This window comes from Heptranchias perlo, chromosome 20 (genome assembly GCF_035084215.1).
Source record: "Heptranchias perlo isolate sHepPer1 chromosome 20, sHepPer1.hap1, whole genome shotgun sequence".
NCBI classification, from domain to species: domain Eukaryota; kingdom Metazoa; phylum Chordata; class Chondrichthyes; order Hexanchiformes; family Hexanchidae; genus Heptranchias; species Heptranchias perlo.
This window is the reverse complement of record NC_090344.1, coordinates 34736554-34749467: the sequence shown is the minus strand read 5'-3', so window position 1 is coordinate 34749467 and position 12914 is coordinate 34736554. Positions and strand designations below refer to the sequence as shown.

Here is a 12914-nt window from a genome sequence, read left to right as displayed (position 1 = left end):
CCATATAGATGAGCCAGATTAATGTCTATCTGTACTCCTCCCATGTAGATGAGCCAGGTAAATGTCCATCTGTACTCCTCCCATGTAGATGAGCCAGGTTAATGTCTATCTGTACGCCTTCCATGTAGATGAGCCAGGTTAATGTCTATCTGTACTCCTCCCATGTAGATGAGCCAGGTTAATGTCTATCTGTACGCCTTCCATGTAGATGAGCCAGGTTAATGTCTATCTGTACTCCTCCCATGTAGATGAGCCAGGTTAATGTCTATCTGTACGCCTTCCATGTAGATGAGCCAGGTTAATGTCTATCTGTACTCCTCCCATGTAGATGAGCCAGGTTAATGTCTATCTGTACTCCTCCCATGTCGATGAGCCAGGTTAATGTCTATCTGTACGCCTTCCATGTAGATGAGCTAGGTTAATATCTATCTGTACTCTCCATGTAGATGAGCAAGGTTAATGTCTATCTGTACTCCTCCCATGTAGTTGAGCCAGTTTGATGCCTATCTGTACACCTTCCATGTCGATGAGCCAGGTTAATGTCTATCTGTACACCTTCCACGTAGATGAGCCAGGTTAATGTCTATCTGTACTCCTCCCATGTAGATGAGCCAGGTTAATGTCTATCTGTACGCCTTCCACGTAGATGAGCCAGGTTAATGTCTATCTGTACACCTCCCATGTAGATGAGCCAGGTTAATGTCTATCTGTACACCTCCCATGTAGATGAGCCAGGGTAATGTCCATCTGTACTCCTCCCATGGTCAATATTTATCCCTCAACCAACATCACTAAAAGACCGATGATCTTGTCATTATCACATTGCTGTTTGTGGGAACTTGCTGTGCCTAAATTGGTTGCTGCGTTTCCTACGTTAGAACAGTGACTACACTTCAAAAGTACTTCATTGACTGTAAAGCACTTTGAGATGTGCGGAGGCTGTGAAAAGCACTGAATAAATGCAAGTTCTTTCTTGGTATAATACACAGATACGACATGGCACTGAAATGGTTAAAAGGTGAATGCCCTCTCCTTTGCCCCTTCCCTTTTAATTGGTGTTAATCCACATTATCCTCAATTACTTCCACCTGACACGCAAGCAGCCTCATCTATAAAACCCTGAGAGACAGGCCTGTTTTTTTTTTCCTATCTCTGTTTGATCCTGAAATTAAACAAGGGTAAGTACATGTGATAGTGCAATATCTTCTACTTTTATCACTATGTCGACCTCTCTATGCTGAATGGTGAAGGTTTTTGTTACAACAGCCTTCAGTAATGTGTTAAAAGTAGAGACTGTTACAAGTGATTAGTGCAGTGGTTTCTAACATGTTTTCCCCCTCCTTTTCCCACCCCCCACCAAATATGTGGGGTGTGGAGTCTGGAGTGCTGTTTTCTGAAAGCTGATGTAAACTACCCAAAGGAAAGTGTTCCTTGCGGGTATTACACTGGGGGATGTAATGGATTAGATGCTGGCTTTAATCTTTGGGACCTGGGTATGACTGAAGTTGACTACATGGGTTCTGGATAGTTTGCCTCCTAATCTCACACTAACACTCTGTGCCCAAGTATGTGGGGAAAACCCCATTTTTTGCCTTCTAAATGTCTACATTTTCCTCATTATGCCTCCTATTGTTTTGTTAATATCATGTCAGCTGTTTAACTATCTCCTATTTTCCATTTAAACACTACACATGCACACAAAAGTAGAATGTTCTGTATTTTTCCTCCTTTTCTTCCACTTCTGATGAAGGGCCCACACCTAAGACATTAATCCATCAGTTCTCCCCACAGGTGCTGAGTGTCTCTGGGAAGTTCTGGTGTTGGGAGGGAGGTGGAATATTGGCCAGGATGCTGAGAGCAGTCCCCTGCTCTTTAAATAGTGCCAAGGGGACTTTTACACCCACCTCAACAGGCAGTGTTAGCTTCTCTCATTCAGAGGGTGGTGTTGTCCCAGGATGTGCTCCCCTCCTGGAGTGTCCTTTCATATCTTGTAAAAAACCTTTGCTACCCACCCCACTCCTCCTCTCCCTTTGACTCAGGATGAGCTCCCTCCCTGGGCCTGTTATGCTAATGTGCAGCTAGCCTTGCCCACTCCCAGTCTGTTGAAATCCTTTTGAGCAAATCTAAATTATCATTTTTTTTCCAGAACGCTGAAGAATGACTTCAAATCAAAGTAACACCAGTAACACCAGCAAAACAGAGAAGCCACTTGCTGTCCTATGGAGTAAGGAGCATGTGACCTTGATCTGATCATTAATCCTGTCACTTTAATGGGTTTATGGTTTGTCCTTTTAAGCACCAATAACAAGTGTTACCAGTTTGTGCGAATATTGATAGGTTTGAAACAGGAAACTAATACATAAAGCATCTTGATATTTTGCCATTCCATAAGTGTTCGTACATTAATGTCTTTTCTCATAAAGAAAGAACTTGTATTGCTACAGCGTCTTTCACAACCTCCGCACGTCCCGAAGCGCGTTAACAGCCAATGAAGTACTTTTGAAGTGTAGTTGCTGTTGTAATGTAGGAAATGCAGCAGCCAAATTGGGCACAGCAAGATCCCACAAATGGCAATGAGATCATGACCAGAACTTTTTTCAGTGATGTTGGTTGATGGACAAATATTGGCCAGGACATTGCCCACCCCACCCCCTTTTTTTTCCTTTTTCTATCTTACCCCACCCCCCAAAAAATAAAGTTTGCCCTTTAACTTCCTTGCTTTGTCCCTCTTCATGATGGTGATTCATGCTGAAGTTGGGTTGTCGTCCTCAATAGGTCACCCAAGTGCTTATTATTGCATGTGTCATCATTGACTGTCAACGGGCCCATTTGACCATGGCACCATTGTTACTGAGCTGAAACCCTCTTTAAGGAGCAGGGTAATTCTATATAACCTGCTAACTTGGCACATCCTGAATCATGTAGAAGTTTAGAGAATTGTAGAAACTGTGACACACGCTGGTCAGCCTAACCAGTCCGTGTTGGTGTTTACCTTCCAAATAAGCAGAGTTCCCATCCCTGTGCCTGCCCACTTCCTTCCCCCCACCCCCACCCTGCTCTGTCCTAAATTTCTTGCATTTAATCTTCTATCCATGTTGCTTTGTTCTAGACCCCTCAATCACTGGGGACAGTCTATTTCTATCAAATCATCCCTTAATCTCTTCTGTCCTAACACAAAATGTTCAAGTCTTTCTCTATTTTTATTTCCTCAGACCAGACAGCATCCTAGTGAATCTGTGCTGTCCTTTCTCTTGTACCTCAACATCCTCCTATAGAGTGGGGCCCAAAACTGCACCCAGGACTCCGACTCTGGTCTCACTGAGGTTTTATATAGATTCACCATCACATCAGGAGTTGGGATGTCTTGTTGAAGTTGTACAGGGCGTTGGTGAGGCCACACTTGGAGTACTGTGTACAGTTCTGGTCACCCTATTATAGAAAGGATATTATTAAACTAGAAAGAGTGCAGAAAAGATTTACTAGGATGCTACCGGGACTTGATGGTTTGACTTACAGGGAGAGGTTAGACAGACTGGGACTTTTTTCCCTGGAGAGTAGGAGGTTAAGGGGTGATCTTATAGAAGTCTATAAAATAATGAGGGGCATAGATAAGGTAGATAGTCAAAATCTTTTCCCAAAGGTAGGGGAGTCCATAACGAGGGGGCACAGATTTAAGGTGAGAGGGGAGAGATACAAAAGGGTCCAGAGGGGCAATTTTTTTTCACTCATAGGGTGGTGAGTGTCTGGAACGAGCTGCCAGAGGCAGTAGTAGAGGCGGGTACAATTTTGTCTTTTAAAAAGCATTTGGACAGTTACATGGGTAAGATGGGTATAGAGGGATATGGACCAAGTGCAGGCAATTGGGACTAGCTTAGTGGTATAAACTGGGTGACATGGACATGTTGGGCCGAAGGGCCTGTTTCCATGTTGTAACTTCTATGATTCTATGATCTCCACTTTCATATTCTATACCTCTTGCCATAAAGCCCAGTATTCCATTAGGTTTGCTAATGGTCTTATCCACTTGAACAGAGGAATGGGAGTAGGCTCTCGAGCCTGTTTCATCATTCAATTAGATTGACTGATCTGTACCTCCCCTCCCATTTACCTGCCTTTGCTCCATATCCTTGAAACCCTAACCTAACGAAAATCTATCTATCTCAGTCTTGAACGCTCCAACTGTCCCCCAGCATCCACAGCCTTTCTGGGAGAGAATTCCAGATATCCACTACCCTTTGTGTAAAAGGTACTTGCGCTGCTTTTAACGTCTTGTGAATTTGAAGCCCTAATGCCTCATCTCTTCCACACCACCTGGCACTTCCCATTTAACAAGTATAATTTTTTTTTTAAAAACCAAAATGTACGTACTACCCCTCAAAATTCCACCTGCCACTGTTGTGCCTGTCCCACCATTCTCGTGTTGACCAGTCATCCCTGGAGTGACTGGGCTAGCAGCAAGCCCCAGACCGAGTAGTTTGGATAAGTTGCCGCTGGACTGATGCTTACTCTGATCATATCGGAACAGAATGTCCAACTGAGCACGTTTCTGCTCCTGAGTTCTCGCAAATTCTCCGAATCCGTACGTGAATGTGGAGAATTCTCGATGACTAGAATCAGACGACCAGCAATGGATTGGTGTTTAGAAAGCTGTTGATTTTTGCTTTTTTTTTTTGGCTGAGCCCAGATTGTTTAATTCATCTGCAGGCTGTGAGTTGAACGCACAACAGACAACGCAGAAGTTTGAAATAACAGACGACGAGCTCTGTGAACACCAACTGGCTTTGAAGACGGTAATGGGGAGACTTTGCAAATGGCCGCGTTCCATTCGAAGGGCAGGGAGTGATCTGACTTCTCAGTGGCTTTAATGTAGCTCCACCCTTCATCGGGAGGCATCCATTGTCCCAGTGGGAAAACGAGGCAGTCTGCTCTCGAGGTACTTTCCACCCTGGAGGTAGGGTTGCCAACTCTGGTTGGATGTATTCCTGGAGATTTCATCACGTGATTTCTCACCTCCAACTGCCCTGCCCCAGTCAAACAGCCTTTATCCCCCATTGCCAGTATTTGTATAACTAATTACACACGTGTTCAAAGAAAATGAAATGTTTTTTTTTAATGCCACTATGATTTTTCTCCTGGGTTTCTTACAGCAGTGTCCAGGAGATTAATCTTTTAATTCCTGGAGAGTTGGCAACCCAACCTGGAGGTGGGATGTTCCTGTCGCACGGGGACTTCCCATAAGTGACCGGGTGCGAGCCAGAGTGTCTGAATGGAGGTCTCCCCGGTGACTTGTACAAACCAGGAAGATCCCGATTTGATCTGGTTTGTGCCGATCCCCTGTAACTGGGGAAGGAAAATAGGTCACGATACCACGATCACTCTCCTGGTAACTTGTTGAAAGTATGTGTAAGGGGAGGCTTGGCTGAGGTTTCCCACAGCCCGCAGTCAAATACCTCACCAGCACTGACTCTGCCTGCTCTGTGAATAATAACCATTTGGAAGAAGTATAGGAAGATTTGGTGTCTTTACTGACCGTCTTCGGGGACTGTGCCCCCCCCCCCCACCCACCCTGCTGACCGTCTTCGGGGACTGTGCCCCCCCCCCCCCCCCCTACTGACCGTCTTCGGGGACTGTGCCCCCCCCCCCCCCCTACTGACCGGCTTCGGGGACTGTGCCCCCCCCCCCCCCCCCCCCCCCCCCTACTGACCGGCTTTGGGGACTGTGCCCCCCCCCCCCCCCCCCCCCCTACTGACCGTCTTCGGGGACTGTGCCCCCCCCCCTACTGACCGTCTTCGGGGACTGTGCCCCCCCCCCCCCCCCCCCTACTGACCGTCTTCGGGGACCGTGCCCCCCCCCCACCCGACTGACCGTCTTCGGGGACCGTGCCCCCCCCCACCCGACTGACCGTCTTCGGGGACTGTGCCCCCCCCCCCCCCCCCACCCGACTGACCGTCTTCGGGGACTGTGCCCCCCCCCCCCCCCCCCCTTTTCTGACCGGCTTCGGGGACTGTGCCCCCCCCCCCCTTTTCTGACCGGCTTCGGGGACTGTGCCCCCCCCCCCCCCCTTTTCTGACCGGCTTCGGGGACTGTGCCCCCCCCCCCCCCTTTTCTGACCGGCTTCGGGGACTGTGCCCCCCCCCCCCCTTTTCTGACCGGCTTCGGGGACTGTGCCCCCCCCCCCTTTTCTGACCGGCTTCGGGGACTGTGCCCCCCCCCCCCTTTTCTGACCGGCTTCGGGGACTGTGCCCCCCCCCCCCCCTACTGACCGGCTTCGGGGACTGTGCCCCCCCCCCTTTTCTGACCGGCTTCGGGGACTGTGCCCCCCCCCCCTTTTCTGACCGGCTTCGGGGACTGTGCCCCCCCCCCCTTTTCTGACCGGCTTCGGGGACTGTGCCCCCCCCCCCCCCCTTTTCTGACCGGCTTCGGGGACTGTGCCCCCCCCCCCCCCTTTTCTGACCGGCTTCGGGGACTGTGCCCCCCCCCCCCCCCTTTTCTGACCGGCTTCGGGGACTGTGCCCCCCCCCCCTTTTCTGACCGGCTTCGGGGACTGTGCCCCCCCCCCCTTTTCTGACCGGCTTCGGGGACTGTGCCCCCCCCCCCTTTTCTGACCGGCTTCGGGGACTGTGCCCCCCCCCCTTTTCTGACCGGCTTCGGGGACTGTGCCCCCCCCCCCTTTTCTGACCGGCTTCCGGGACTGTGCCCCCCCCCCCCCCTTTTCTGACCGGCTTCCGGGACTTTGCCCCCCCCCCCCCCCCCTTTTCTGACCGGCTTCCGGGACTGTGCCCCCCCCCCCCCCCTTTTCTGACCGGCTTCCGGGACTGTGCCCCCCCCCCCCTTTTCTGACCGGCTTCCGGGACTGTGCCCCCCCCCCCCCCCTTTTCTGACCGGCTTCGGGGACTGTGCCCCCCCCCCCCCCTTTTCTGACCGGCTTCGGGGACTGTGCCCCCCCCCCCCCCTTTTCTGACCGGCTTCGGGGACTGTGCCCCCCCCCCCCCCCTTTTCTGACCGGCTTCCGGGACTGTGCCCCCCCCCCCCCCCTTTTCTGACCGGCTTCCGGGACTGTGCCCCCCCCCTTTTCTGACCGGCTTCCGGGACTGTGCCCCCCCCCCTTTTCTGACCGGCTTCCGGGACTGTGCCCCCCCCTTTTCTGACCGGCTTCGGGGACTGTGCCCCCCCCCCCTTTTCTGACCGGCTTCGGGATCTGTGCTTCTCCCTCCCCCCCCCCCCCCCCCCCCCCCCCACTTTTCTGACCGGCTTCGGGATCTGTGCTCTTCCCCCCCCCCCCCCACCCTTTTCTGACTGGTTTCGGGGACTGTGCTTCGCCATCACTTTTTAAAGAAGACTAAAATGTTGGTATTCAAAGGGATTTGGGAGTCCTTCTACATAACGCAAAGTTAACATGCAGGTGCAGCCTTTATTGCAAGGGGGGTTGGAATATAAGAGTAAGGAGGTCTTGCTGCAATTGTACAGGGCTTTGGTGAGACCACACCTGGAGTACTGTGTACAGGTTTGGTCTCCTTATCTAAGGAAGGATATACTTGCCTTAGAGGCAGTGCAACGAAGGTTCACCAGATTAATTTCTGGGATGAGAGGGTTGTCCTATGAGGAGAGATTGAGTAAAATGGGCCTATACTCTCTGGAGTTTAGAAGAATGAGATGATCTTTGAAACATAAGATTCTGAGGGGACTTGACAAGATAGATGCTGAGAGGCTTGTTTCCTCTGGCTGGAGCGTCTAGAACTGGGGGTCATAGTCTCAGGATAAGGGGGTCGACCATTTAGAACAGATGAGGAATTTCTTCACTGAGGGTTGTGAATCTTTGGAATTCTTTACCCCAGAGGGCTGTGGATGCTCAGTTGTTGAGTATATTTCAAGGCTGAGATCGATAGATTTTTGGACTCTAGGGGAATCAAGGGATACGGGGATCGGGTGGGAAAGTGGAGTTGAGGTCGAAGATCAGCCATGATCTGATTGAATGGCGGAGCAGGCTCGCGGGGCCGTATGGCCTGTTCCTATGTTCTTACCTAAAGCTAGTCAGTAAGGTAGGACTAAGAGGGGTGTATTTTCAGATGGAGAAATAGCCACATGTTGTAAATTAGGTTTTTTGTTTTCAAAAGTTAACCTTCTAGCCTGTGATCTTGTTCCTGTACTGCAGTTTAATGTCAAGGATGTCTCTTTAATCTCCAGATATGTTTGGGAGTTGGTGCTAAGGATGAACTGAACATTGTGGAAATTGTACCAGAAGACGAGAGTGCACCAGTTCCTATTGCTACACTGCAGCTTTCAATCATGCCGATGGTTAGTTACTGGGCTGCTTTCTGCTGATACCTGTGGCTCTGTGAAGGGTTTTTTAAACATGTGAATTCTGTTCCCATTCCCATCTTTTAATAGTGTTTCTGGCCACTTTTCTTGTGGGGGTGGGGGAGGGAGAAGGAAGGAGAGACAGTAAGTAACTCCATTCTCTATACTGCAATAATCTCTCTGTTCTGCCTCCTGTGCCTTGCTGCCTTTACCTTATAGTTTGTGTGTGTGTAACTTATCAAGAGTTACTAGGCTTGTATTTTGCACCAAGTGACTATTGTACTTTCTGGATAATCCTGATCTCTCCTTAGACCATAATCTGTGGCATTGAGCTGACTCCCCCAGTTACCTTCAGATTGAAGAGTGGATCTGGTCCTGTGTATGTAACTGGACAAAACATGATCTGTAAGTAAGAGTTAGATGCTTAACATTCACCCTATTTGCTTTGTTTAAAAAGATGTTGACTGGTTCCACACTTGGTGTTCACAGGTCCTAGTGTCCCTCATCCTCACCAAGAGGCCAGTCTTCATGTTGGCTTGGATAGTGGGTTATTCAACTGAGGGTATCCAGCCAAGGTGATCACACAACTTCTGATTGAACATCATTGATGGGGACAATGATACCAATGGCCAACTTCTGATTGGCAACATTGAACACCAATGATGGGAACAATGGCCTTTTTCAAGCCCTTGCCTGAAGGAGGGAAGGAGTGATCTGCTCCTAGTTCTTTCCTTTGCTTCTTCCCCCCTGATCTGTGTTTGGAAGTGTCTGATATCCAGGGTAGTGCTTGGCTTTCATTTCAACAACACATCAGGGCAGTGAGCCTGGACTAGTTGCTTGGGTCAAGTTCCTGTTCTGGGACTGGGACCCCCACAGTGCTTTCAAGTTCTGAGGCAAAAGAAATTAAATTATTGATTCCAAGTTTTTAAAATCCTGTGGTTTGAGGAAATAAATCAACTTCGTTGCTGATTTTTTTTCCTGCATTTTGAGTCCCTTGCATGAAGGTATCGGGAGGGAATGGGGGAGAAAGTTGGAGGGTGGGCAAAGTCCAACAGTCGGGGCTAGGTTCAATCTGTAGATCAGAGCACTAGCCATCTTCTGTTCTGATTGGTGTTCCGACAGCAGTAAGTTTACTAACTGCGGACAGCAATCCTGATGCGCCTGCTGTAGTCATTCCTATTGGTTGATCGAAGAGTTTGGCAGTTCCATGAAGTTCTTCTCAATTCTCCAGTAGAGGATTACTCATGGAATGAAGCTGATGATGAAGAGGAGGAAGAAGAGGAGGAGGAAGAGGAGGAAACTCCTCCCAAGCCTGCAAAAAGACCTGCATCCACCAAGAAAGCAGGGCTTTCAAAGGTAGCTGATTTCTCTGCTCTGTTTCACCAGTTGGGTGTTACAAACATTTTGCAATGATGCCTAGCTCATTCCCAAAGCTTTTTGATCAACTGGAAATGAGCTGGTTCTGCTATTAACAATTCATTTTCTTTCAGAAGAAGAGAGTAGAAGCTGAAAAGACCGAGTAAGTGATGTGTTTTCTTAACATTCCTGACTGATTTGACTTTTGAGGAAGTCAGTGCTGACTAGTGACTTTTTTTCTTTTTCAGAGAGGACTCTGAGGAGGAAATGCCAGTTAAAAAGGTAGGCTTGAATTTCAGTGTCTCTCCAAAACCCAAATTGGATCTGTTGCAGTAAATGGAAGCTTGCTTTGAGAAAATGCTGCTTGTAATCCCAAGTCCTGGTTTTTCCCACTCTGACTGCTTGAATGTTTTGATGTCTGACTCTCCTCACTTGATGGGTAGGTGATACTCAAGTCTATTCTGCTTTCAATGTGGTTGACCAGTTCTAAGTTGTTAGTGTCAGCTGTGGCTCAGTGGGCAGCATTCTTGCCTCAGGCAGAAGATTGTGGGCTCAAGTCCTACTCGAGAGACTTAAGCACGTAATCCAGGCTGACACACTAGTGCAGTACTGAGGGAGTGCTGCGCTGTCGGAGGTGCTGTCTTTCGGATGAGACACTGCACCGAGGCCCTGTCTGTTCTCAAAAGGGGAACCAAAAAGATCCCACAGCACTATTAGAAGAGCTGGGAGTTCTCCCCAGTGTCCTGGCCAATATTTATCCCTCAGCCAATGTCACAAAAAAAATGATCTGGACATTCTCATTGCTGTCTGTGGGATCTTGCTGTGTGCAAATTGGCTGCACATTTCCTACATTATAACAGTGACTACGCTTCAGAAGTACTGCATTGGCTGTAAAGCTCGTGGGGTACATCCTGAGGTTGTGAAAGACTATATATAAATCCAAGTCTTTCTTTCCATGTGCAAAGCTAATGGAACTTTCCCAACTCTTTGACTGATAGGCCAGTATCTGGAGTCTAATGGTTTCAACACCCCTAACCTGATGCAACTGCTACTCTTCCCTGCACCCTTCTCGAGGGCAATTAGGGATGGGCAATAAATGCCAGCCTCGCCAGCGACTCCCACATCCCATGAACGAATAAAAAAAATATATAAACGCTTGCAGTTAGGGAATCATATCATGACTTGTATTCCATATTTTGCATGGGTGATCTCTTCATGGCTACTTATGAACATGGGTTGCAACAATTCTCTACATTTTTATAAAGTGCTCCTCATTTACACTAATCTCTTGGAGCATCTGACCAGGGGGTTAGCTGGACAGAAGAAGAAAATGAAGGAATGAGAGATGCAGGCACTGGGTAAAGGCATGAGCAGAGCTTTTCAGAAGGCCTTTTGAGAATCATAAATTGCAGCCTGTGCCCTTGGACTACCTACTTTTAATCCCATTTCCCTCCCTTTCTCCACACTCTAATAAAATAATCAAGTTCATGTAGAAGGCAGCTGTTTTTAAGCCTATAGGTAGAAAAGGAAGGTGGTTTGAGGAGAATTCCAGGGGGGTGGATGTATATAGTGGCTGAAAGATTGTCCTTGAGGGAGCAAGCAGCAATCCAAAAGGAACAGTGGGTGGGTGTGGTTGGGTCATGGGAGGTGGGAGAAGACTCCCCAGATGAAGTGGAGGGTTTCAAAGGTGAAAATATTGCAACTTAACTTGCTGTACCAATGGAGCTTAGAGGGGACTAATGCACTGTATCTGGTAAGTGTTCCTGTTGTAGTTTTGTTACCTCCCAGCTGTATCATCCTTGGCTCAGTTGGAGAACTCTCCTGAGTCAGGACGTTGTGGGTTGAATTGCCTTGGGGCAATTGACATGCTATAAAAATCTTAATGGCAAGAAGCCCCCTAACCTTATTGCTGTAGAAGAAATCTGTCCAGAATGAGCTGAATGCTTTTCTTTTTTAAACCCTAGGGAAAAGATACCAGCAAAGTGAAAAAAGCAGCTGGGAAAAAGTAACTGATTGTTGGGAAGTACTGAAGAAATATTTGAAGGTGAGGGCCCAAGAATTAATCCTCTTCAAAGGGAAATTGGGTTAGGACAGAATAAATGAGACTCACTCACTGTTTTATAATGGATGGCAGTTCATGTAATCCCCCTTTTTTGGGGGGAAAAGTGTGAGGGGAAAGCTCACTGTTCAAAGTCTCGTGTGTTCTCTGGGGTGCGATCATTCTTGGTTAAATGTAAAGCTGGGTCAGGATGAAATTCCTACATTCAAGTAGTGCGCAATCACTTGCCGTTTGGAGCTGGCGCTACTTTCCATAACTAACAACTTGGCTGTAACGTGCAGCGAGAGGATACGCTCCAAAATGATGCATTTTTGGGCGCCTTGGGTGTGTTGCATTTTCTGTATTTGGACCTGGCCTTGTCCCTGGAGTCTGCCGGTCCTGTAATGTGGTCAAGTTCAGCTGTGTTCCTGTCTCTTGGAATTGATGGTCCTAGTTATTTCACTTCAGTGGGCAGTGACGTGATGGTGTATGCCTGGGTAGAGGGCTGAGATTGCTCAGAACAAATTGTGGATCCTTCAATTCCCCCAAAGTTCATTAATGGCTGTCATCATAATGTAACTGGTTTTGTCTTTAACTTCAACTGATGGGGGGGGGGGGAGAAAAAGAGGAGCAGTGGTTTTTGAAACTACAGGGGCTTATTTCTCCACAAATGTTGAAACTGGGGAAATGTCATGATTGACCATTCAACCCCAAGCAATGGAGTGTGAAGATTGCCCAACAATGTGTGGAATATTCAACTCCTCCCTCCCAATTTTCACCTTCAAAGGCCTGACTCCTACTGAGGTATAGTCCCACATGAACTAGCAATTCCTTAGTCTCTTCCTCAACTGCATTGTTCTTTTTTCTCCCCATGAGTCTCACTATAATTTACTTTTCAAATCTTTATTTCTCCCCCCTAGGTAATATGCACACAGTCCAGAGGAAGGACTTCAACTTGTTTTTGTAAAAACTTTGGAATAAAATGTATTGGAATAAAATTCACTCTGCTGTTTGTGTTCAATTGATGTTCGTTCAGTGCTGGTTGCTGTGTGGGAAGTGGAGGAGAAGCATCCAACTCAGTGTTATTGGGTGGCTCCATCTGCTGGTAACTGGGTTGAATGGAGGGAACCTGGAAGCGAGCAAGCAGTTCAGGCTTTCTACAATTGTTTTCTTCCTCTGTATTGCCTGGACGAGTTTTGCCTGTGGCAATTTCAAAGACGTG

The 12914-nt window shown here is 48.2% G+C and overlaps 1 protein-coding gene across 2 annotated transcripts; it reads left to right on the top strand.

Annotated features, from left to right (window-relative positions):
- Positions 1 to 1089: 1089 nt before the first annotated feature.
- LOC137336114 (nucleoplasmin-like) lies at positions 1090 to 12690 on the top strand. Of its 2 annotated transcripts, none has more exons than XM_068001603.1 (10): positions 1090 to 1178; positions 2147 to 2224; positions 4705 to 4790; positions 8185 to 8295; positions 8610 to 8703; positions 9530 to 9654; positions 9792 to 9817; positions 9903 to 9936; positions 11619 to 11698; positions 12613 to 12690. In XM_068001603.1, the coding sequence occupies exons 2-9, from the start codon at positions 2158 to 2160 to the stop codon at positions 11661 to 11663; spliced, it is 588 nt and encodes a 195-aa protein (XP_067857704.1). In that variant the 5' UTR covers positions 1090 to 1178; positions 2147 to 2157; the 3' UTR covers positions 11664 to 11698; positions 12613 to 12690. The 2 variants fall into 2 exon arrangements, with proteins under 2 accessions (XP_067857704.1, XP_067857703.1); XM_068001602.1 differs by having other exon boundaries at positions 9789 to 9817.
- Positions 12691 to 12914: the final 224 nt, after the last annotated feature.

Excerpts from the sequence above, each read along its gene's own strand:
- LOC137336114 (XM_068001602.1), top strand. The coding sequence starts at position 2,158 with ATGACTTCAAATCAAAGTAACACCAGTAACACCAGCAAAACAGAGAAG. Across the intron at positions 8,704-9,529 it reads AACTGGACAAAACATGATCT|TAGAGGATTACTCATGGAAT; the intron begins GTAAGTAAGAGT and ends TCAATTCTCCAG. Across the intron at positions 9,818-9,902 it reads GTAGAAGCTGAAAAGACCGA|AGAGGACTCTGAGGAGGAAA; the intron begins GTAAGTGATGTG and ends TTTCTTTTTCAG.